The 24773-nt window shown below is 40.9% G+C and overlaps 2 protein-coding genes across 5 annotated transcripts; both read left to right on the top strand.

The window, feature by feature from the left end:
- The first annotated feature begins 1745 nt into the window (after nucleotides 1–1745).
- Nucleotides 1746–9655, top strand: PURA (purine rich element binding protein A). Of its 4 annotated transcripts, none has more exons than XM_042936890.1 (2): nucleotides 1746–1845; nucleotides 8497–9655. In XM_042936890.1, exon 2 carries the CDS (start codon nucleotides 8641–8643, stop codon nucleotides 9607–9609), a length of 969 nt encoding a protein of 322 aa, XP_042792824.1. In that variant the 5' UTR covers nucleotides 1746–1845; nucleotides 8497–8640; the 3' UTR covers nucleotides 9610–9655. The 4 variants fall into 4 exon arrangements, with proteins under 4 accessions (XP_042792824.1, XP_042792815.1, XP_042792830.1 ...); XM_042936881.1 differs by lacking the exon at nucleotides 1746–1845 and adding an exon at nucleotides 2326–2784; XM_042936896.1 differs by lacking the exon at nucleotides 1746–1845 and adding an exon at nucleotides 2326–2645.
- A 10827-nt stretch (nucleotides 9656–20482) lies between these two features.
- LOC122218653 (IgA inducing protein) lies at nucleotides 20483–23299 on the top strand. The gene has a single exon (XM_042936995.1). The coding sequence runs from the start codon at nucleotides 22978–22980 to the stop codon at nucleotides 23137–23139; it is 162 nt and encodes a 53-aa protein (XP_042792929.1). The 5' UTR covers nucleotides 20483–22977; the 3' UTR covers nucleotides 23140–23299.
- The last annotated feature ends 1474 nt before the right edge of the window (nucleotides 23300–24773 follow it).

The raw sequence follows: 24773 nt of genomic DNA on the forward strand, positions 1-24773 counted from the left end.
TAATGGTGATTTAGTTTATACATGAACAATTTAGGAAGCGAGGAAAGGAGCCAGGAAGAATTCTTCTCTTTCACAAGGGTCAACAGTAAGGTGCTATTTGGGATCCTCTTAAGCTTGATGCAGTTTAATGAAGAATTATAAAATTATTACAATTATAAAATTGTAGTTAGGGGTGCCTGGCTGGCTCGGTTGGTAGATCATGCAACTCTAGATTTTGGGGTCATGAGTTCAAGCCCTACCTTGGCAGTAGAGCTTACATAAAAAATAAATAAAATTATAGTTAGAATACTGGCAACTATACAAACAGTAACTTTAAACTTGTAAATTTTTAATATGCAGTATTGAGAAACTATGGTTTGTTTTGGAAGGTTATTTTGTGCTGGTTCAATAGGAGATCAGGTTTAGAATAAAGATGCTACTTGCGCCTCATATACCTAAAAAAAAAAAAAAAGAAGAAGAAGAAGAAGAAAAAGAAAAAGAAAAAGCTCTTTAAAAACTTTCAAATCTTTTCCTTCAGTAACTCCATGTATTAATTTCTCTGAAAGCCTTTCTGTTTTTCGTCCTCTGGAACCTCCTAAATATTCTAATTCTCAGATATGATTTCCTATTTCTAATCTCCACAATAGAGTTGGATGTATTTAGGACAAAACACTCTTTAGGATATCCAGTTGCAGAAGACTGTAGTTTTAAAGATATTTATATAGTAGTGCTGCCACCTAAAGATGAGGTGAATAAAGAAGCAATTCAAAAGAAATGACCCATCATTCTTAAACCTGTCTCAAAAGTTTTTTCACCTCTAGGGATTAATAAACACTTTGTTGTTAGTATAGAATCTGAATTGTTTCACAATAACTTATTGCACAGCTGCGATTTGCTGTGGCAGGGAATTCCAACCTCAAACCTTTTAGAGTCCTCTGTGATTTGGCGTCTCCAGGAATACCTCCAAAATTTCTCTGAGACATTAGCACTGACTACAATACGTGGGGACGGGGGACAGGGGCATCCAAAGATACCCACAAGTAAACAATTGAGGGATTTCTGGTTTAGTGGATAAAGTAGGTAATACTAGATCCCTTTATGGGTCACAGACTCCTTGCAACTCTGAACTGACGTTTTTGTAACTCAATTTTCTCATCTATAAAATGGGGTTAATTTCATCTCACTCCTACTTGCCTCAAAGGTTTAACTCGATAAGCTTCCTAAAAAAAAGTCCGGTCCTATAAGTGAGTTTAAAAGTTTAATATTGCCTAATAAAAGGGTATTCTACCGTGTATTGCAAGGTAACTTCAAAATAAAATATGCTCAGGTAAATAAGTTAGGACAGTGGCTAAATTTTTAACTACAGAATGACTTCTCTGACATCTATTTAAATCATGATAAAGATGGTTAAGGTAGCTTTCTATTTTGCAGCTGATAACTTTTAATTGACCCATCTTCCATGACGCAGTGTTGCAGGATAGAGATGTGACAGCATACAAAGTATGGAAGAAAGTTACCGTGCACCAAACATCTTGTCAAACTTGGTAAGATTTCAAGAAAACTCTTAAAGGACACTTTATAATTCTGCATTTCGCCCCTGCGTAGTAATTTATGAAAATTAACTCGTCTCTTACATTTTCTCCCTCTCAGCCCAAGGACGCATAAATAATATTTATCAGGGTTTTGTCCTTAGTCACAGTCCCTCAAAGGGGCCCAGTTTCACCTACACTGCGTGGGAGGCTGGGCAGCAACCCCACGCTTCCTGTCAAGGATTCCTGGGGCTTAAGCCTGAACGTGGCCTCGCCTCTTTCTTCTTTATGCTAATTCTGCCCTTCTAGCCCTCTCGGCAGGCGTCTGAAGACCAAGGTGAGACCCTCCCGGGAGATAAAAGGTCTACTGCTTCCTGAGAGATGCGGGCGGAACAAGGGCATAGGGAGAGGGTGACAGGGTGGGAGCTGCACGGATAACGACGCTTAGGGCCCTAGGTTGGAGCTGGTGCAGGCCCTACAGGGCTCTAGACCCGCCAGAGCCTAGCTCCAGCCTTCAAAGCCCAACGCGGGTTAAGACCTCCTAGGGGCGCCACGGGCGGCGAGTGGAGGAAGTGCGCGCAAAGAGGCCACAGGCAGCCCCTTCCTCAGACGCGCCTCAAGGCCTGGGCCCGCGGGCTGTTGACGCGCCAACGGCGCAGGAGGCGCGCGCACGCGCAAGAGGAGGGCGGAGGGAGCGCGCTCGGCGCCCGCCGCCGCGGCGACTGAAACGGAGGGACGCGAGGGCGGAGGGCGCGAGCCACGGGGGGAGGATGGGGGAGAGATGGTGGGTAGCGCGGAGCGCGCGCTGACGTCGCTCGGAGTCACGCACGGAGCGCCGGGTTACGCGCCGACGTCTGGCTGCCACGACTTGCCGTCTGCGGCGGCGGCGAGCGGATCCCGCAGGGGAAGGAGGAGGAGGAGGGAGAGCCAAGGGGGCTGTGAGTGAGCGGGAGAAGCAGGGTGTGAGCCGGACTTGCCCGCGGGAGGGAGAACGAGCGAGAGCCGGGCCAGCCATCCGAGCCGCCTCCTCCTCCTCCCCTCGGCGTCCCGCCCCCGCCTGCCAGCCCGCCCTCCTTCCTCTTCAGCCGGCTGAGCCCGAGTGAGGCGCCGCTCAGCTCGCGCTGCTGTCCAGGACAGGTGTGCGCGCGCGCGCCCTCCTCCCCCTCCTCCCCTCCCCCTTTCCTCGCGCCAGCCTAGCGCCTGCCTCGCGCGCGCCCTCCCTCCCTCCAGCCCGCGCCCTCCCTCACCTGCGGCAGGACAGCGCCCGCCCGCCAGGGTAAGCCCCTCGCGACCTTCCCTGCTGCCACTGCCACAACTCGAGGTGCCGCCCACCCTGTCCCCTCTAATTGCCCTCTTTGCCCCAGGAATAATTACTGTACCATTGTAGACATCTTCGCACCCTCCCTCCGGGGACTCAGGCAGTGCAGCAACGCCCCCCCCTCCCGTAGCGCACGAACGAACGAACGGACTCCCACCTCCAAAAAAGAACAAAATCACACGCCCCTTAAAAAAAAAAGAAAAAAAAAAACAAACAGACATTCCTACCTCTGCTGACGGTAGTAGACCACCAGTGGTGCCGTTTGCTTAGCAATCCCTAAGCCCCATTTCCCCTGGCCATCTTCGCCCGGGCCTGGGACAGTGCGCCAAATGTGGCCGACACTCCCTGCACAGCAACCCTGGCAGGAAGGGAGAGGAAGGAGGGTTCTAGGCTTCACTACCAACCCCTCCTCTCCTCTGTTCAACCCCCACCCCCGCAATGCATACACCCGCCCAGGATGCGTTGTAAAAATAAAAAATAATACATTGGTGCTGACATCGCAGATGAAGGCAGGCCCAAGGATGGGTGGCTCGAACAAGGCGTTTTTGCTGCCCCACGGAGCTAGGTCAGCTCAACAGCCTCCTCTGTCTTTGTTCGGGGGCAAAAGGAACGGATGCGAAGCTGGAGGGTCTTCCCTTTGAGTGACAGTGGGCTCCGGAGCCGGCTGAGGTGTCTTTAGAAGGGACCCCCACAAATATATCTGCCTTGATTCTGAACTTGGAGAGAGAAAGGCCCCAGTCCGGCTAGGGCAACTTTCTTTGGCTCGTTGCTGTCTATCCCCAAATAAATGCCACCTTCATTTCCGCTGTGTGTGAGGGACCCTTTTGAGGGTTCTAATTCGTTCTGTCGGGCCAGGTGCTCTTGGAGAGCTTTTTGCAGCGGTGTCTGTGGTTGTGTCCCGTGTCCTTGGAAGGGAGGTCCCAGTGCTTTGTAATAGACGGAATTTGGTTTGACGTTTTTTGGTAGAGTGTGAGAGGAGAAAAGGATTTTTTGTATTATTATTGCTTCAAGACCCCCACTGCTCCCAGCCCAAACTGACGTTTGCGAATTGCGGCTTTGAAAATTGGAGTGTTGAGTAGAGTGTGGAGAGAGTTGCTGATTTCATTCCTTTGGGTACTAGTAAAACCTTTTAAGTATCAGCCGGAAGAGAGTGAGCTATTGACATTTGCATCGGTTCTGTTTGGGCCTTTTGGGTACATAAAATGTCGGGTTCTCGGAATCTTTTATCGAATTTAGAATGTGTGCTACGTTTATTTAACTCTTTTGCAAATGCTTGCAGTGAAAACATTTTGTGAAATGCGAGGGTTCTATCACATGGATTGTTCTCTTCAGGTTTTAAATGTTTAATTCATATCTTTAAACATTAAAATAGCACTGGAGAGGCATAATTTTGAAGATTAGGTGAGCTATAGAAGGACAATGTGCTTTTAAAAAATGATTGATGAAATACTACTACTATTAGTCCTTGTTGTTGTTAAACGTTAACATTTACTTAAGAGTTTCCTTTCATTTTCCTGGTAGATGGCCATGAGAAGAAATGGGTAATTCCTCCACTTTGAACACTTGCAGTACAACATTCCAGTTACTTTTAATAATTTGGGTATTGAAGATAATTGTGTAGTTTAAGACAGGCATTTAACCTAAGCAGTACTTGAAAACAATTTCTAATGTTCTTGCTTCTCTTTTGTTTTGGAAATCTGTGATACTAATCAGCATATTGTTTCTGTTGGGAACTCCATAACTAAAAGGGTTTATTACCCAGAGGTAGATTCTCTCCCTCCAAGTTTATTTTATAAATGTGTGTGTGTGTTAATTTTTGCTTTTAAAGACTAAAGCTTACTAGAATCACCCGTAGTTCAGGCTGAGGAAAATTGAAGCTTTTTTCCTTTTTGTTCTGCCTAATGTTTGTTTCACTTGTGAACAATATTTGTTGGTAAGAGTTTGTTAACGGCATAGAGATAGTGGGATTAAAAATAAAGCAATCTCTGTTCTCTTCAAAATGTGTGTGTAGTATTAATAAAAGAGCTCAAGAAATCTAGACGTTTATCAGATTTTTTAAAGTAAGCAAACTTTGAGCAGAAAGGGAATATTTTTTGATGATTTTTAATTAACACTGATATTTTGCTGCATGTTAATTTATTTCGTTTCCTCTTTGCCTTTCCTGCATTGTATTGAAAATTTCAATTTAATTTTACAACTGTTTGTTTCAGAATAACAAATTCAAGAGGCTAAATACTAGAACGCTTTTCATTTACTAAGTATGTTATTTAGGTAATTAACAAATGGCTAGAAGTCATTTTAAATCTACAAATTTTCTAATGGATTTTCAATGTTAGGGTGCAGATCTAACTCTGAAATTCTTTTTAAGCTTCTAAACTTTTTAAGACCTTGCTCTGAGACAATATTCATTCTTCCCAGACTGCCTTTTAAGGCTACCGTATTCTGTAGCCTAAGGAAAGCCGCCTTTCACCATCTCCTTCCTAGTCTGACCAAAGCCCCACATTTACAGGCTTATCCTGAAATTAACTTTTTGAGAAGTGAAAATGTGCTGAATATCCAATTTATCATTGAATTGTTTTGGAAAAGCCATTATTAACCTTGCTTACCTTTTAGATACATTTGTAAAATAGGGGACAAGCTGGTATATAATGGTAGAAATTTTATACATATATAATAAATAATGTAAAATAAGTAAATGCATATTTATGTGAAGAGATCCAGGTCTCAGTGGTTTGCTGATTTGAGTTTAAAATTCCCATTTTGAACATGCAAATGATATTTAACTTGTGTTTTGTCTAGAAGCTTCATCAGTTGCCTGTGCGCTGGGGAACTAAGAACTCAGTTGCTGGTGACACTTTTTCAGAAAATCAGGGTGTTCCCAAAGTCAAACTGCTTCAGAACCCCTGGATATAAATGTTTGGGACAGAGAAACGAGAAATTTAAACTCTAAAGTTGGTCACGGAAGGTGGGCATTTTAAAGCCCTTGTTTTCTGTCCTGGGGGAAGCAGTCATTAGCGTAGAAGAATGGGACCGGCAGGCGCGTGTCTCCTCATCACAATCCCATTGGGCTTCTTGCTGCTAAGAGCTTTCTTGAGGGGGCAAGCGCTTGGTTCTGTGCAGGGTAAACCCCAGAAGAAGAGCAGCGGCTCTTCTAGATCAGACGGATCGAAACAGATCTTTAGCCTCAGTTTACAGCTGGAAGCGTAATGCCCCGCCCTACTCTGTGCGGAGACCCTGCCACTCAGCCTTTGCGTCCCAGTTTGGGGCCAGGGTCTATCCAGGGTCCTGATCGCTACTGTGTGAGCTTGAAGGAGCCACTGCTTTTTCTCGTTTTAATTCTTTCGCGGTGGGAAGTGCGCCAACAGTTCTTCTCTCCCCTTCCTTGCAGACTTGGGGACAAGGGAGGGAGTTTAGAAAAATCAGCAATAAAATGGCACTACTCGGTACTGGAGGATGCCCCCAACTAAGGAAAAGTTCTTTATGGAGCCCAAAGCCTGGATTTCTGTCTGTCAGAATGGGCCTCCCCTTCAGGGAACCATTTCAGGGACCATTTCAGGGACTAGTAGGTGGTTCTGGGGCTGGTTCCCACAGCACTACTCCAGTTTGCTCTTTGGTAGCCATAGTGCTTTTCCCTGTTTCTTGCTCTTTAGCGGGAAGTAGCAAACATCAGCCCAGAGCCAGAGTAGCTAATGCTGGGTAGAACGGAGCCCTTGCTAAAAGAAAAAGCAAGCTGTGAATACTTCGGAGGCAGGTTTGCTCAGGAGGTGAAGGGATATATTAGGGAGCTTTGAGGGCTCAGGTATTGACAAGGTTTAGGTCCTAGACTTATCTGGGTTTCGTGATCCTTAGTCCTCTCCAGCCCTTTCTTTTCCAGGAAGCTTGCACAACTGTGGTACTCAGCTGTCTGTGAAGCTGAATGAGGGAGGGAAGACTCCTTACTTTGGGGGTTGAGGGATGTTGGGTGGGAATGGCACCCACAGATGGGACAGAAACACTCTTCTAAGGATGGAGGCAACAATCCATGCTTGAGAAAGCCAGGAGTAAGGCTGTGATGTCTATCCCCTGAGCCCCCTGCAGAAGGTGATAAGGAGAATGTAGGGGTAATGGCAGGGGTTCTCCTGGAGATAGGCCTGAGCTTCCCCACAACTCTTAGAACTGCAGACTGCAGGGAGGGAGTATGAGCGTTTGCTATATATGTAGGAGAAGGAAAACAGGCCCTAGATTATGCCTTAGATCTAGGAAGAAAGAAATCACTTCTTTCCGAGTCTCTTTCTGAGACCAGAGACCCCCTTTAGCTGTCACTGTCCAAAGATTCATTGGTTAATTAATGGTTGATAACCTAGCTGTCTACCTAAAAACCACTAATCATGTAATGCTTTACTTTTTGAGAGGTAGGGGCTCTCCTGGACACTAAGGAGTTTCTGGGAGGAGGGGTAAAAGGGGCGAGCGAACCTGCGTTAATGAAACCCGTAAGGAACTGCGTTTCCCAGGAAATTCCTGACATTTTTAGCTCGTGAATTTACTAAATCTTGCTTGGTTTTCTCCTCCATTCTGGGTCCTTCCAGAGGGGAAGAAGAGTGGGTTAGGGGCTGAAGGCTTGGCAGGCCTGGTTCATCCGCAGAGCTGGCCGGCAACCCAGGCTGGGCTCAGCCTTGAGCAGGGTGCCCCCCTTCCCCAAATCTCGGAAGGAGGAGGGGGAGGCAGGCGGGCAGTTGTGGTCCCACTGGGGGCTGGTTGAAGGTTTTTGGGTGAACGTGGGGTTTCTTTTTGATTGTTGCTTGGGGGGAAGGGCAAAGCCAACGAGAACAGGCACTGCGGGCACCCCGGCCCTGGTGCGGCTGCCGTCCTCTGCTTGGCTCCCCCCCGTCGGTGAGTGCGCCCGCCCGCCTGCCCGCCCGCCCGACTGTGCGGGGCTGCGGTTGGGGGGAGGGGGGAGCGGGATCATCTGAGGCCAGAGCCGCTGCCGTGCGCTGGGAGGGGGAAGCGGCGGGAGCGAGGGGAGGGACGGGCTAGGTGTCTGCTGCTCCGCGCCACTGCTGCCGGCGCCCCGTCCTCATCCTAGGCAGCCCCTTCTGCAGCTAAGGGTTACCGCCGCACCACCTCTCCTGTCCCTTGCCCGCCTCTGCGGCCAGGGCTCTGCGGTAGGAGATAGCCCAGGCGGGCAGTGGGTGGGCCTGTCTGGGTTTGGGTTTGGGTCTGACTGAGGCCCACATGTAAGGGGGTGGCCGTGACTTGGTGTCCCCTGTCTGCAGCGGGCTCAGTAGCGCTTCACAGGCCCTTCCCTCCACATCCTCTCTTCGGGGTCACTGGAATGCAGAACTCAGGCCCTCTCCCTGTGCTTAGTATGGCAGTCCCCTTCTCACCCCTGGTCCCCCAACTCCCTGGGCCGAGGCCGCCCAGGGTCTGGCCAACAGCGACAGCCACAGTGGTGGTGGCGGCAGCAGCTGCGACGCGGCGCGTCCCACAACCTCCTCCCCCCCACACACACGCCAGGGGTGTGGGGTGAGGGCCGGCGGGTGGGCGCCGCCTGGCGGGCGGGCGGTCGGGGGGCTGGCATCAGGGAGGGGGCGAATGTCACGTGCCGGCGGGCGGGTGGGCGCGTACAGTAGGGCGCCCTGCTACTGTACTGGGGAGTCAGTGCCCTGTTACCGGGTCTCGTCTCTCCCGCAGATCTCGCGAGAGTGGCTGACTGGCTGTGGGGGTTGCGGCGGCAGCAGGCGGAGCCGGGGAGGGAAAGCAGCGGCGGCTGAGGCGACTGAGGCGGCGGGCGGAGCGGCAGGCGGCGGCGGCGGCGCGGCGGCGGAGCGCAGCATCATGGCGGACCGAGACAGCGGCAGCGAGCAGGGTGGTGCGGCGCTGGGCTCGGGCGGCTCCCTGGGGCACCCAGGCTCGGGCTCGGGCTCCGGCGGGGGCGGTGGTGGCGGCGGGGGCGGCGGCGGCAGTGGCGGCGGCGGCGGAGGGGCCCCGGGGGGGCTGCAGCACGAGACGCAGGAGCTGGCCTCCAAGCGGGTGGACATCCAGAACAAGCGCTTCTACCTGGACGTGAAGCAGAACGCCAAGGGCCGCTTCCTGAAGATCGCTGAGGTGGGCGCGGGCGGCAACAAGAGCCGCCTCACTCTCTCCATGTCAGTGGCCGTGGAGTTCCGCGACTACCTGGGCGACTTCATCGAGCACTACGCGCAGCTGGGCCCCAGCCAGCCGCCGGACCTGGCCCAGGCGCAGGACGAGCCGCGCCGGGCGCTCAAGAGCGAGTTCCTGGTGCGCGAGAACCGCAAGTACTACATGGATCTCAAGGAGAACCAGCGCGGCCGCTTCCTGCGCATCCGCCAGACGGTCAACCGGGGGCCCGGCCTGGGCTCCACGCAGGGCCAGACCATTGCGCTGCCCGCACAGGGGCTCATCGAGTTCCGCGACGCTCTGGCCAAGCTCATCGATGACTACGGAGTGGAGGAGGAGCCGGCCGAGCTGCCCGAGGGCACCTCCTTGACTGTGGACAACAAGCGCTTCTTCTTCGATGTGGGCTCCAACAAGTACGGCGTGTTTATGCGAGTGAGCGAGGTGAAGCCCACTTACCGCAACTCCATCACCGTGCCCTACAAGGTGTGGGCCAAGTTTGGACACACCTTCTGCAAGTACTCGGAGGAGATGAAGAAGATTCAAGAGAAACAGAGGGAGAAGCGAGCTGCCTGTGAGCAGCTCCACCAGCAGCAGCAGCAACAGCAGGAGGAGACCGCCGCTGCCACCCTGTTGCTGCAGGGTGAAGAAGAAGGGGAAGAAGATTGATCAAACTGAATGGAAAAAACCCACACACACATGCATACACACACACACACACACACAACCACACACAGAAAATATACTGTAAAGAAAGAGAGAAAATAAAAAGTTAAAAAGTAAAAAAATAAAAAATAAAAAAAAAAAATAACTGTTAACTCCAAGGGAGCACCACCCACAGAACCTCCACCAACTGACAGTTTCTCTTCTTGACTTGCCACCCATCGCTGGATGTTGTCCACTTTATCCACCATATAAAACAGTAAGCAGCTGCTAAAAACAAAAAACAAAAAAAATACAAAAAGTAATAACATTATATGAACTGTGTTTCCTACTTGATTAAAAAATATAAAGAACTGAGTGTTTATTTCCCTAATTAACCAAGAACTTTTGTACACGTTTAAGCTATTATTATTAAAAGTGTTTGCAAAATGGTCAAGATTATAATATTGCTGAATTATATAAAAGTCCTTTTCATGTTGAGCTAACATTTGACTTTAGCACAAAAAAGAGATATTTTAGAACACGTAAAATAATATTTTTAGTTTTTCTCATTTTGTTACCAAATTTCAAACCTTACATGGAGGTTATTATAGTATATTTGACACCCTATATACCTGTGATTAGAGATGTGTATATATATGAGGGCTAGGCATGCTGTGTGTCTGAGCTTTGTCTAAATGTTATGCAGAAGTTTGTAGAGTTAAAGGTACGTAGGTTTAATTCATGCAAGGTAAACAATAAGTGCTCTCTTTTATACAATATGCATTGCATCTGGACCTTAAACATATAAAAATGGTCAGTGAAACTTCTGTGAACATGAAGAAATTATTAAAAAAGGCATTTAAATGAAATTTGCTAAGTTGTGATTTTTACGGTTGGAACCAAAGTTATTCAATAGTCAAAGGAAAAAGAGGAAAGAAAGAAAAAGGAAATCTCCCATAATATTTTTCTGCATCTGTTTGCTTTGATTGAGTAGGTGTTTTGTCATTATTGTGTATATGAGATGTATCGTTCATAATATATTTTTTTTATTATGTGTAGAAAGATTTTAAAAACTTAAACTAACGTGCAGCAATTTCCAGTGAACCTGTACTTGGACATCAGGTAGCAAGTCTATTTGTGGTCACTAGCACTGTCTCCTAAACTAGTAAGAGGTCTGAAGCTATTCTTTGATTTTTGCCAGTGCTATTAACTTATGTAGACCTGTTAAAAAGCAGAGCAACACAATTATAGTTATCCTACTGAGCCATGGATTCTGAGTTTCATTTTAAAAGTGAAAGCCAAGTTGGTATGTGTAAAGGATTTCCATGTAGCTGTGGTGCTAGTTATTACTGGCTACATTATATGCTAAGTGTATTTGTGTTCCCCAAGTGTACAAGCCTTCTATCAAAAGTATGTTCTATAACTCATATATTCAAGGTGTAGGGTATGAAAATGCAAAGCTTAGGAGAGCACTTTACCAGGCTGGTGTCCTCCAAACTGAAATTGTTTGTATCGATAGTCTTTTACAGGTTTTCATTTAAAGATGTTCGTGTGCTTTTAATTGACAACTAACTTCTTGCTGCTGTATAGTAAAATATTAATATATTTTTATCATTAAACTGCTGCATGACTATCATCTTTGAGTGAAGAGAAAATGTTATAAAAAAGATGCCTTAAACAGTACATTTTGGTTTGGAATTCTGTAGAAAGTATTTTGGTTTAAAAAAAAGGATTTTGTCTGCTCTAGAGAGTTCTGGGGATGGAATTGTTTCTTGGCAAATCCAGCCATATAGATCTTACTGCTGTATGTAGAAGACACCACCTGTAGGAGCTGGAAGGTATCAGTGCTTCTCACATTGTAAAGCATTGGCCTAGGAAGGTGAAACAGTTGTCTTTTTGAAGGATTTTTTTTTTCTGCTGGTTCTTTGGGTTTTGATTTGATATTTTTAAGCTCCCTGGTTGAGTGTGTTGTCTTTGTTTTTGAGATCTACTGTATGTGTTGAATAACAAGCTATTTCCATTGTACTGTGCATTTTCCCATTAAATTGTTTGCTTTTAATATTCATACAATGTTAAATATGAGGTGACCGTACAATAGTTAGGAATTTCTTTACTTACAAAATCACTGGAAATGATTAAATTGCTTTTCCCTTTCCCCCAAGGTGCATTTTTCTTATTTCCATATAGTAAAGTTGAGCTTTTACAGTGCATAATGTGACATTTGGAATGCTTATCAACTGCATGTAAACATTAATAACCTGCACTTTTTTGTCTTAAGGTTTGTTGAGCTGTTTTGTTCACTGTACTTTTACTGTGATATGGAAAAGACTGCATTCTCTGTGCTGTTACTAGTTAGGAAAGAGAATTGCTTTGATTTTGTCTCTTGTTTACTATAGCTTCTTAAAGTTAAGCCTTGTACTACAGGTTGTTGGAGTACTCCTAGATCAGTGTTTCATAGTAGCCAGCAATAAGTAGTGCAAGTCAACAAAAACACAGCAAACTTAGGCAAAGTGTCCTTTATTTGAGATGCGAGTTCTTTCATGAGGTTTTCTTTAGGGTCACTGTTACCTAAAGTGAAACCTTTCTTACCTACAGACTTCAGATTCTGCTTGGAATCCTACCGGATCAATAAGCACACGTATTGTGCAATTGTCTTTACACTATAACAGTTAAACACAATCTTACTAAGATTTTGAAACCAGTGTCTGATTTATGGTCATTGGGTTTAAAAAGAAATCCACATGCAAATATTTTAAGACTTAAGAGGTGATCTTAGAAAAGACTAAGTGACTGTAAAGATGCTCTTTTTTGCATCTCACTTTACCTCCCCAAGCACCCTCCCAACCTTTCCTCCCTCTACTGTTTCATCCTTTCCCCACCCCTCCCCCCAGGTGCTCGGTACTTTACCAAGGTTCTATATCTCAGTGTTTTATGTTGGAGTTTTTCCTTGTTTTTTATTTTACTAGTTGGTAAACCCTGTTTGTGCTGAAATGAAAAAGGAAATGGTATATTTGACCATATGTGTTATTCATAGAAGACAGTATGATCAAATGTGCCAAAAACAAGCAAACAAAACTTAATTCCTGACAAGTATGCCTTATTTTTAATGATCTGCTTTGTCTTACAATTAAGGTCCAAGAGCTTGGTTAAACTATATTATTTGCCTAAGTATAAGAGAAAACTTGAAATGCATTGCAATATTGACGTTCTTTAAAATGAGAGACACTGTCAAGTAATTTAATCCAGAGATCAGCCACCAGATTTGAAATGCCCATATATGTGTGTGTGTTTGGTGTTGTTCGTTTTTTTTTTTTCTTTTAAATCACCAAATCTTTTTTTAAGCTACTTTTTATTTGTGCCTCCTATTTATCATGCTGATGTTAGAAGCAGCAGTCATCCAGCCACAGAGGGAGCTAAAGTTAACTAACCAGAACTGTAGAAATCATTATACATGCCTTTGACAACAAAGGAAGTTCATAAGAAAAGCCATGTCGGCTTTTCCTCTACTAGATACAGATTGAAGGTAGATGAATATTTGCCAAATGGAAAAGAGAGACAATGTGAGTCAGGAAAGACAAACTTTCCCAGCTTCCTAAAAGCCATGGAGAGTAGAAACCAAAACCCAACAGTGAAATAAAAACCTTGAAAGTCTCACTTTCTAGTCCCATGCAGGGGTTGAAATTTGACTCAAAGTGGAAAATATATCGATGTGTTTTTAGGTCTTCACATCTAGAGATGGATAACTATTCCAATTTGTTCAGGTAATGGAGAAAGCTGCTAGTAATTTTAACCCCTGCCTAAAGAAGACATAATTTCATTTGGGAGCAAATACTTATTGCCTTGAAAAATAGCACTGTAATAGCCTATGATAATTAGTTGTAGAATAACCTTTATCCCTTTTAAACTATGCAAATTATTAAATAAGTGTAAATTAGGACTCAATTAAAGATAGTTGATTATATTGCAATCAGATGGCATTCACAAACTTAACTGGAGCATATACAAATGAAATCTATTAGTCTAAGAGTTTTGTATGCTAACAGAAAAATATAATTTAGCTACCTATTCTAAAAATGGTGAATATTATTAATATTGTATAATAGGACTGGGAAGACTGCCTCCTTTTTTGAAGAGAGAGAGATTAAGGATTTTTATAATTGTTTTTCATCAAATTTTAATATTTTTGTCAAATTTTTAGGTATTTAATTTGTAAAACAGTTTGCTTTGTACTGGCATACAGAAAATAGGGTATTGATTTTAAACTTTTTGAAGCCAAGTGATCAAGTACATTTGTAATAAAAGTCAATGGATATATATCAGTTGTACTCACTGTTTTCATTTCTTATTCTTACCAATATAGGAATGCTGTACTTTTTCTGCAGGAACACTGAACTAAATTTGGGTGGAAGGGAGGGGAAAAGATAAGTCCATTGATAATGAGAATCTGGGTGGGTACCATGGCCCAAGCACTTTATATATAATCTTTAAGTCAATTAAGATTTGGTATATTAAAAAAGATGCATATATCAATTTTTTTCTTCCTGTTTTCATATGGAACTTGATGTTTGTGGGGGTTATCTCATTCATTGTTTCTTTGCTTTAACATTTTGCATTTGGCACTGTTGAAACTTTCTAAACATTTTTTTTTTTTTTTTTTAATGACATGTTGGGTTATATGCCAGCCATGGAGAACCCACCATGGGCATGATTACTTATATCTCCCACACGTGGTTCACCCTCTCTTCTTCAATATTCCCACTCATTTTCCCATATCTCTCTCTCTCTCACACACACACACACACACACACACACACACACACACTCTTCCAGATTATTTTTAAATGGAGAGTTCAGAAATTGTTGCTCTAGTTGTTTTCATAGCTCCACAATTCATTTTACTTTACATGTGAACATACTTTTAATATGTTCCCCATTAAAAAAATCAGATACCAAATCTAATGACTTTTTTGCAAGTTATTTCAATATCAGGATGAGATCCTGCTTTCTATGTAAAAGAATGCTAAAAGAAGCGAATCTTCAGCAGCTTAGGTTTGGAACAATTGGTGATAACTCTGAGTATAACATTTATAGTTGATTATCCTTAAATTTGAATATCTTAATAATTTGGAGCAATATATACTTCCTCATCGAGAGTAGAATGAATAGGAAAGAGATTTATCAGAATTGCTTAAGTGAATAAATTCACTAAAGTTATTTGTGCAAAATTGTCTGTTAAAGTTTATCTATTTTTAAATCATACATTATAATACTTCTGAGTTTCTAAATTGCGAGTTAACTGAATTTAGACCATTTGTAATGAAGTACATTATAAAACTAAAATGATCATTGTTATTGAAACTACTGTTTTCACTCAGCAACATTAATTACTATAGAGAATTTGCAATATATTTTTAAGAAAAGCTGATTTTAATATTTGGGGAGTTATTTGATCCTAAAAACCTAGATTTAAGGCCTAGGCCGTTTGACAGGCTCTTTTCAAACAGAATTTTCATTATTATGGGCTAAGTGAAGATCATCTAAACTAGCATTAGCATGTCAGGTAGAATTTCATAATGCAAAAACAACCACGTGAAAAGTAAAAGATATGATTGGTTTCAAGCCAACAATTTGTCATCTTCCAGCTGCTAAACTGACTACCAAGTTTTGATGTTGAATGGTCTAGGCAATTCATGTCATTAGGAAAGCGGAGTATGGCAGAGGTCATTTGTTAGAAACATTTTTTCTTATAAAAATTTCATAGTTACTCATGTATTTTTATTTTGTCCCCATATTATGTTTGGTATTTGTTTTCTTTCTTTTCCCCTGATGTGCTTTGCTTTTGTGGAAAATTGTCTTGTTCGATAGGTAGAAACATGGTGGTGATCCTCTATGTAAAATAAAGTTAATTACAGACCCAAAATATTTCATTCATTTTGAAATTGGAAGAGTTTTGAATTTTCATGAAAGCATACTTTGTTTTGGTGATGATTAGGAATCTGCTTATTAATTAAAATTTTGTAGCATTTCATGGAAAAATTTAAGCGAAGAGTTTAATTTTCTTTATTTAGGGAATACTTTAATAGTTCACGAGCCTCCAAGTTCAAGGACCAAACCTTTATATTCTGGAATTTTGAGAATCATGGAAATACTCTTCTTAACATGTGTTTTAGTCTAAACTAGATTAAAACAGAAGGATCCGTGGAGGACTTAAGCTGTCCTTATTGTGAAGTAGCAAACTTACAGGACAGGTGACTTATGTATTCACCTGGACTAGCTTAACTAGTGATGGGCATCAGCTAATGAATTATTAGATACATGTTGGGATTAGGTCAGACTCCCATTTAGCTGGAGTGGATTGGCAATTTCCAGTGTAGGTTGTTGTTGGTGGCATTTGACCTACCTCCCTACCATCTACATTTGGCTTTTTTTTCCCTTCCATCCTCCTTTTTCCTTGTTTCTCTCTCCTTTATTCTTCTCCTTGCCATAGTCCTGCCAGTGACACTCACGCTTACCCTTTTAAGAGGGAAGTAAAGAAATTGCTGGCTCCTGCCTTAGGACATAGCTAACTGATCCCAGAAAGATTTCTGTATGATAAGATAATTGCGCAGTTTTTCTGAGTGCTATTTTCCCTATAGTCTTAAGTTGGCAGTTTGAAGGGCATTGAAATTGTTAAGCAATTTGTGAATTGAAGAGAGTAAGAAGTATGTGTATTTTAGGTAAGTTACTGGAGGCTGAGATTTACTGGTTTGGAAATTTGAGAGCAGAAAGGGAAGAACTATTTAATGTGTTCATGAATGGGAGTGTGAGTTATATAAGCGAATGGTTTGGAGGTAAAGTGGGAGAAATTGTTATTAGAGGTAGGTAAAGTTACTAAGATGGAGTCTTAAATGAGAGTTGTTTGCTAAGGACAATGAAGTTGATATTCACTAATGAAGTTTCAGTAAAGCCAGAGAAAATGGGTCCCTTGTTGGTTATGAGGAAGCTATTGGTCTGTAGCTAGTTGTTAGGATGATGATGCATTATACAAATCTATTTTCAGGTGTAAGATGTTTGCTTTTCTGGACAAATTAAGTAGCACAATTGTGGAATGACAGCTTTTGTGGTCAAAGCATGTTGGTAGTAGGGACTTACTATTTTGAGGGAAAGAAGATTAAGAAAATTTTAAACTGTTTCAGTTATCATTTTTAAACTATCAGAAAGTTTATTATACAGACTATTTTCCTGGGCTCATGTTACGGTGTAGTTTAGCTTTACTTTTCAAAATTGTCCTAAGATCAAAGCATTAGATTTTCCAGTTCACAAAGATCCATATTGTGTTTGTTTTTAGAGAACCTTGAGCCTTTGGTCCACATTAATTTCTTACAAGAAGAGAATAAGCCAGGTAAAAACACTAAACTATAATTTTAGGTATTTTTAAAATTTTTTTAACCTTGCAGTCCCACCATTTAACACTGTGGGCCTTATGAGACCCTCAATAATATTATATTGCTGAAATTAGGTGACATACCCTCCCAAACTCTAATTTCTGTTTGTTTTCCCACTTTTCCTGTTACTTTAAAATCGTAGAATTCCCAAGTGTTCAGTGGTGGCAGATGTTAATAATATAATTTAGTGTATCTTGGAAGTTCTTATGTTCTTTGTAGGGTGAATGGATAGTGTTTAGATTTCTCTTCCCAGTATCCCAGGAACATTTTTAATTATTTAAGATAAAGAATTGTTATAATATGTTGTTTTTAAATTGCATAATTCAAGTATATTTCAAATCTTTCTTAGTTTAATATCGACTTATTCTCAGTGATTCTGACAGATTATTTATTTCATTTTACCCAAATCTGTATGCATTAGTGGTAAAATTTCTTTAAAGATAGCTAAAAAAAGAGGTTCTGATTTTGTATCTGGAAAAGTAACTTTTTTTCCCCAAATATCAAGTTCACTAATAATAGCAGAATTCTTTTTATTATAATTTATTTTTTAGAGTTAGCACTTAGTATGCTTTTTGCATCATACAGATTTTAAATTATAATACACTTACATTCTATAACTTGTTCAAGTCCATGCAGAGCCTTGTTAAATAGCCTCTCCCTTAGGAATTGTTTTTTAAAAAGTGAATTCCCAAACCTAGTCAAGAACCAGTGATTTAAATGACTGCCTTTGAAAGGATTCCTTGAGTCTAGTCAATAGAGATAAATGATAGCCCATTTCCATGCTGCATACAGTTGTTAGGGTTTATAAAGTTGTCAATATATAAAAGTGCAAAAGCAGGAAAGATGTAAAGTTGCCTATAAAATTTCTAGTTTTCATTATTTGCACTATTTATCTTTGCACTTGATTTTTTGAAAGTTAAGACTAGTCACTTTCACTTTTGTTTCTAGTCTTTTCTAATTTCTTACAGAATTGTTTTCAATATCCCACCCAAAGCAAAACTTATATGCAATTAAATATGCTTTATAAGTCCAAGAAAATATTTCTTAGTGTTAGCTATGTAGAACAAAAATTTGTTTTGATAAAATTTTTAATATGGGCCTTTATTTGCCAATGTAATCCTTTGTAAATGTGAGCTTTATTAAACTATTTGAATAGACAAAATGAAAGCTTAGGATAGAAAAAAAAAATATATATATATATATGAAACGATGTCTTTGAGATCCAGCTTCTAGCCTGAGATGGCCTGGTTTTGGAGTGTTGATTTGTTTTTACTTAAGTCAATGGGATCTGAGTCTAGCTGGGTATTGGCTTAAAAAGCTGGAAGTGAAGTGGGTGGCAAGTGGCAGCTCCCTCTTTCATGTAGTTTTCCATAATGCTCATAGAGTTTCATCATGGTCTATGTGATATAACTGGTATTGAAATAATTACATTAAATGAGTATTCCTTTTTGGAATTCAAGGTTCACTCACTTTTTGAGGGGGGGAGGGTGGCAAGGGATAAGAGTCTTTATTTTAACTAGAAGCATTCTTATAACCTCAAGATGTGCTCTAGAAAGAATAGGAGAACAAGATGTGTACCTGTGAACTTATTTTTTGTCTTAGGTTGTGAAACACAGTGTTTAAAATTGCAAAAAAAAAAAAAAAAGTTGATAGTTTTGTCAATAGAACAGAAATGTGTTTTGGCTAAAATTAATTTTTGTAAGTTATTTAATTTTTTTCATTTTATATTCCCTTTCCCATAGCCTTTTAGGCACTTCATACTTAAAACTAACAAGCAAGAGGCCTCTCTTTAGATCTGGTTTATTTTTGGAATGCCTGAGTGTGTTTCTGGATGGGGGTAGGGGGGGCAGAGGGTGGTGGTTTAATTCTTGACATGCTCTTCTCAGCATGTTTTGGTAGTCTTTCTGGATCTCATGTTTGCAAATTCTGTTGGTAATTCAGTGATGTATTGAAATGAGAAAGTCCTCTATGACATAGTGTGAATGTTTGTGGCTGGACTTTACTGTAGAACCTTGTGCTTTTGTTTTCAACTGGGATAGAAATTAAACTTCCGTTTTGTTTAGATTTTAGGTTTATCTAGTGGAATTGTGCCCGGTAGTTGTCTAACTGTGGACCAATTTTGGGGGATGAAAGTTGACAAATGTGTATTTGACTCTAGATAATCCTTTACTCAAAATTGTAAATTAAGGGTTTGTAGTGTTAGAGTTGTCTTAAGTTTTAGGTTGTCAGATCTTTAAATGTAGATTATCAGCATTATGTTTATGAATTTCCTTAGGGAAAAGAGAAAAATTCAATCTCCAAACCTTTTCTTGGAGACTAAACTTACCATATATGGAAAATGAAAATATTTTAGAAAATGGCTTTGATTATTTTTAATGGAGTTTAATCAGCTTAATTAATTATTTTTCCTAGGTTGAAGCACTTATTTCCCAAATGTGAATAAAGGGAAAAGATCAGCAATTTGGCCCCTTTTTTTTGAGGCCATTTTTAGTTTTCTGCCCCCATTTCCCAGTCCTAGTGTAAAATGAATTACGGGTATCCCTCTAAGTCCCTGTAACCCCTTTTTGAGATCACAGATACCTTTGATAATCTGATGAAAGTGATGGGCCCTCTCCCCAGATAAAAAAAATGCACATACATAGATAATTTTACATACAACCTCAGGGGCATCACACATCTTCTGAAACCCAAGTTAAGGATCTCTGCTCTAAGAAAACTCTATAGAGAAAATTGTAATGCAATTAATTGATAAAATAAAGAACTATTAGCTTAAAACATTTCAGATTGGAATTATTGTTAGATGGTGGCCCCTACTAGCAAAATGTGACATTGCAACCAGCTTTGCTAGACACTATAACATCCAGACAGAAGGAAAAAGCAATGTTCTGAGAGCTATTTATAAGGAGTTAGGGCATCTCTAGACGTGGGAGCCATTCCTGGTTCAAGGCAGGGGTCAGGGTGCCTAACAGCTTCTCGCAGGGTAGAGTTCAATAAACCACAATGCTCAGGATGCCAAGGGGTTAGCTATTATCTTAACCTCTTCCTCACCAAAAGATTTTAGTTTTGTCTGTTGGGAAAAAAGATGTCACTAGGAAAAAAAGATTTGCCTTACAACTTTGCTGGAACACATCAGTTTGGTGATGTATGGGACACCAGTATTATTTTTGAGAAGGTACATAAAACCAAAGTAAATTATTCTCTATGTAGAACATTATTTACTAGTAGCACATTATTTACTGTTTGGATGTGTTAGCTTTGACAATTTTTACCAGTAAATATTGATTTTATTTAAAACTGGGAATCCAGTTTATAAATAGGATAGTTGTTGTATCTGTCCTTTCCCCTATGTAAAGAACAGTTTAAAGATTTATGCATACTTTTTACTTTTCTCTCTTGATGCCATGGAATGGGGTGGGCGGGGTGGGGGGGAGATCTTTGAGTCAACAACTGACAAAATGTCTTCTCCAAATTAAAAAATTGAGAAACAGCACTTTAACTCTACACCATTTTAATGCATGTATTAGTTTTCATAATGATTTTTGGTGCATGCCTTTGGGCTTCTTCAAAAGTGTACAATAGGAAAGTATATTTCCTTTCTTAGAAAGGAGATTTTTTTCTACTTTGCAACTTGTGATTACAAAAATCTTCCTCTGTGGGAAGATTAACCATGTATTGAACTACTGAAAAGTATATATTTTTAGATATACAGAAGGAATCTACATGGAGCAGCATTCAGACCTATATAGAAACCATAGCATTCTGTATAGGACCAAAAAGGAAATAACATTAAACACTTAAACAGACTTTGTTGGGTAGAAATACCTTTAGATCTTGCATTGACTTCCAAAAAGAAAATACCACAGAAGTTTGCTGAAAACTTTTGTTGTTTGAATTTTCTCTGTCAGTGTATTTAGCCCAAATACAACAGCTTTGGGTTAACACATACATAAGAATCAAAAAGAAAAACAAAACAAAACAAAACAAAGCTAACTAAATAGATCAGTCTGGTTTGCCAATCCAGCTTAACTGAAATAAGTAAACTAATCACTTGGAACATGAAAAACTGTCCAACTCCTCTAAGGTTTTGACAAAATAACCTTGGCTGATGTGGGAAGATTCCCACTTTGATTTCTGACCTGACAGTGAAGATTCATGCTTGACATGATTTCAAACCTGACAGTGTCTGTTTAAGGAGCTATGGTACAGTTTGCTAATTCAATCCCAGATACCTGTTGATTACCTGTGAGATCTAGAGTCCAAAGTAGCCAGCAGCCATATCCCTGAGTGCTCTGTGCCCATCAGATCTCTTAAAGTAAGCAGGGTTGGGACAGGTCACAGCTCAGATGAGTGACCTCAGGTGCTGTGGACAGCCCCAGATTCAAGAATTGTATCTGTTTTCTTGGGAGTCATCACTGAACTAATGTCCCACATGGTGTTACTTACTGTAGACGCTCTCTCTTGGAGGAGGCCTAGAGCACACATCCTAATTGCTTGTGGTACTCAGAGAGGGGGTGCTAACTCTGAGGCCCTGGCCAAATTCCAGTTTAGGGATGTGGGTCTTCTTCTTGCCATTCTAATTGGAAATGTGCATCGCTTCCCATTTTCCCTGTTGACCTCAGTGCAAACTGCATTAGCCTGTTTCTTTGCCCTGGTCCCATGTAAGATGCTGGTGTGTATTATATGGGCCAAGTTCATGCCTTATCTTAATGCACAAGAGTTGAGGAAGGAGTGAGCTCCATGTCAAAGTGCCCTGTAGTTGAAGCGTAAACTCTTGTGAGGCTTTGGAGATGAAATGGGCCCTTTTAGCATAAATTGGGGAATATGCACTAGCCGTAGGCTTCCAGCCATGAGGTGTGAATTGAAACCTATTTCCCTCTTTTCTTATAGCATGTTGAGAAAATCTGTTGGGTTTTCAGCAGTCAGGGAAGGCCGGAGTTCTGCAGCTTTAATCTGGGTAACTGAGGCTGGTTGGGGCAAGACTTTGGTTAATTAACTGGGTTCTCAGATGCCACAGACTCCGTGAAAAGTCACCATTATTTTCAATGGTTGTGATAGAATTTCCCCCCAGTAGCCATTATTTTAAGATTATATTGCAGAGTTGCTTTATTTGAGCTTTTCATGTATACACAATCCCAAACTGGAAGAAATAATTTTAAAAAATAAAAAAGGAATCCTGCTGTGAAAGGTATATATTACTCTAGATTTTTCTTACTGTAAATATTGTAAGATTGTAATACTGTCGATATTTTATTAACCAACAAATGTTAATCTATGTGAATTCAGACTTATTTTAAATGTGCTTCTTATTTACTGTGTGTGGTCCCTGTTGCTGACAGTATTAAGTTATATTCTGATGTAAGATTAACTTTATTAAAGAATGTAAACATTAATGTTTCCTTATGGGAAAACAAATAAAGTATAAAGAAGACAATTCTTTTCATTAAATATACTGTGTATTTACACTTGCTAGACCCAGCACCACTTATCAATTTAGTACACTGTTCAGAATTTTAGTTAACACAGCTGACATGGTTGTGCTCTGTTTTGAAAGTCTAAAAGGAGGTATTGTTGGAATATAAAGTTTGTATTTGTCTGCTGTGAATCATAATCTTGAAATTTCTAATCAAGTTTGTAAAACTTTTATAGTAAAACATTTTAATGACAATTTAAAAATTTACTTCTCTAAAGAATGGTCAAAAGAGTATCCTTTCAAAAATAGAATTGTTCTTTAATATCTTTCCAAAATGACTTTGGTTAAATGGACCAGATGTATATTAGTTAAAATTTAGGACAAAGTTGTGATATTCTTTGAGTTTACAAGTTAATCCGTATTGGAGATGTGCCAATTATACAGTAGAATATCATTAATTTGCACTGTTTGGGGACCCCATTAAGAATGCTGAATTTTGCCAACTAAGAAGTAAGCAAATGCAATTTAAAAAGTAAATTTGAGCATTCTGTATTAAATATGTGCAGTTATTATCACATGAAGAAGCGCAGTGTGTCGGGCTGTAATATAACCATACTTGCTGTCATGTTCTCCCATCTCAGTGCTGGGAACTCACCATGTGGAAACCAAGCAAATGTGTTGTGCATCAGCCGGCTTGAGTTTGTTCAATATCAAAGCTGAAACTAGCGAGGTCTGCTGTACTGCTTATTGAAGTATTGTGATTCTTTTAGGCATTGATTCTTACAAAATATATACTGTAACAGTATACTTTGTACAGATTTAAATTTTATTTGAAAAAATGAAATAAAGTAGGCAAAAAAATAAAGATGTTTATTTTTCATGTGACTATATAAACAGATCAGTCTTTTGTTTCAGTGTCTTTGGGGGGACCTGGTTGCTCTTGCATTTTTTTTTTTTTTCTTTGATAGATGGAAACTTTTTTTGTACTTAGTAACAGGTATACTTGCCTGATCGTTAATTGGCTTCAAGCATTAAGTGTGCTCTCTCTCACACTGGAAAACTCTATTTTCTATTTCATTTTAAAACAAATTTATTTATTTCTAAAGATTTTATGTGAGTGACTTGCGTGTTTTCTTGAGTCAGTTTTTAAAATTCTCTGACGGCATGATGGTTAACCCAGCCATCACAACCAAGGAGAAAGAAAAACTTGTCCCATAAATCATGCCCCTTTCCCATGGAAGTTTTTTTTTGTTTGTTTGTTTTCTGTCGTTTTAAATTTGAAATTGGTTCAGGCTAGTAGAAGAGCTAGAAAAGAGTACATAACAAAACATGAAGAGAATCCTCTGCAGAAAATAGAGGTTTGTGCTTTAAAATAAGACCCTTTCAAAACTGCTTTTCTGGTGAGTGGAGTGGTAGGCAGAGAACGAAGTTACCAATGAAAATGTGCAGGAGTGATCCTTCAGAATAGTTTTAATGGGGTCTTCTTATAGGAAATTAGCTTATTGGACCAAAAAAATGGAGTGGCAGCCTTAGGTATATGACATTTCACCCAACCTTTGGGAAGTAGGGTTGGAAGTTTTATTTCTGGCTTTCTCCCCGTTTTATCTTTGCTCATGCTTTCACTTACCTTCAGGCTGGATATAAGGAGGCTTGGAACAAGCAGTTGCAGGAACTTTATTCACACCATGGAAAATTTTTCAGTGGTATTTAAATGGATGTGACAGCAGTTACATTCTAAAGACTGATGTGTGGCCATAATAATATCTCAAGATCCTAGTATTACAGTTCCAGGCTTTCCTGGGTGAATCCCAAGAAAGTTTTGCTGTTGTTGTTACTGGTTTTTTTTTTTTTTTCTTGCTAAAATGGCCCTCCTTTCTACATCTGACAACCATCAATCCAATAAAAAGTAATGCAGAAACTTTGTTGTATGAAAACTTAAAACTGAGAGTGTCACTGTTTGGACATAGGAGGCGCAGAGCAAAGAAAAGTTTTCCCTAAGCTCTGCAGGGCCTTTGATTTAGGGGTCACACACCGAACAGGAGACCAGATTCCCTTCTGGGCTCTGGGTGGAATCAGACAAACCCCTGGATCCCTGTTCAAGAGTTGAGCTCTCTAGTTATGTAGGAGCTTGAGGTGGGAACTCTAGCCTTGATTTGTGGTAAATATAAGAGGATTAAAAATCAGAAGCCAGGCCCCTTCCTCACTGTGGCCTTCCTCTTTTAAAGATTCCAGATGAGACTATGGTTAAAGATGCCCTGTGGTCATGTTGAAGAGCAAGTAGTGAAGTTCTGCAGGGCTACAGGGGGAACATCCCAGACTTGGGATAGTCTGTACTACAGGACAAAGCTTATAGT

The sequence above is a fragment of the Panthera leo genome, chromosome A1 (assembly GCF_018350215.1).
Source record: "Panthera leo isolate Ple1 chromosome A1, P.leo_Ple1_pat1.1, whole genome shotgun sequence".
Classification (NCBI taxonomy): domain Eukaryota; kingdom Metazoa; phylum Chordata; class Mammalia; order Carnivora; family Felidae; genus Panthera; species Panthera leo.

Excerpts from the sequence above, each read along its gene's own strand:
- PURA (XM_042936890.1), top strand. The coding sequence starts at position 8,641 with ATGGCGGACCGAGACAGCGGCAGCGAGCAGGGTGGTGCGGCGCTGGGC.
- LOC122218653 (XM_042936995.1), top strand. The coding sequence starts at position 22,978 with ATGTGCAGTTATTATCACATGAAGAAGCGCAGTGTGTCGGGCTGTAAT.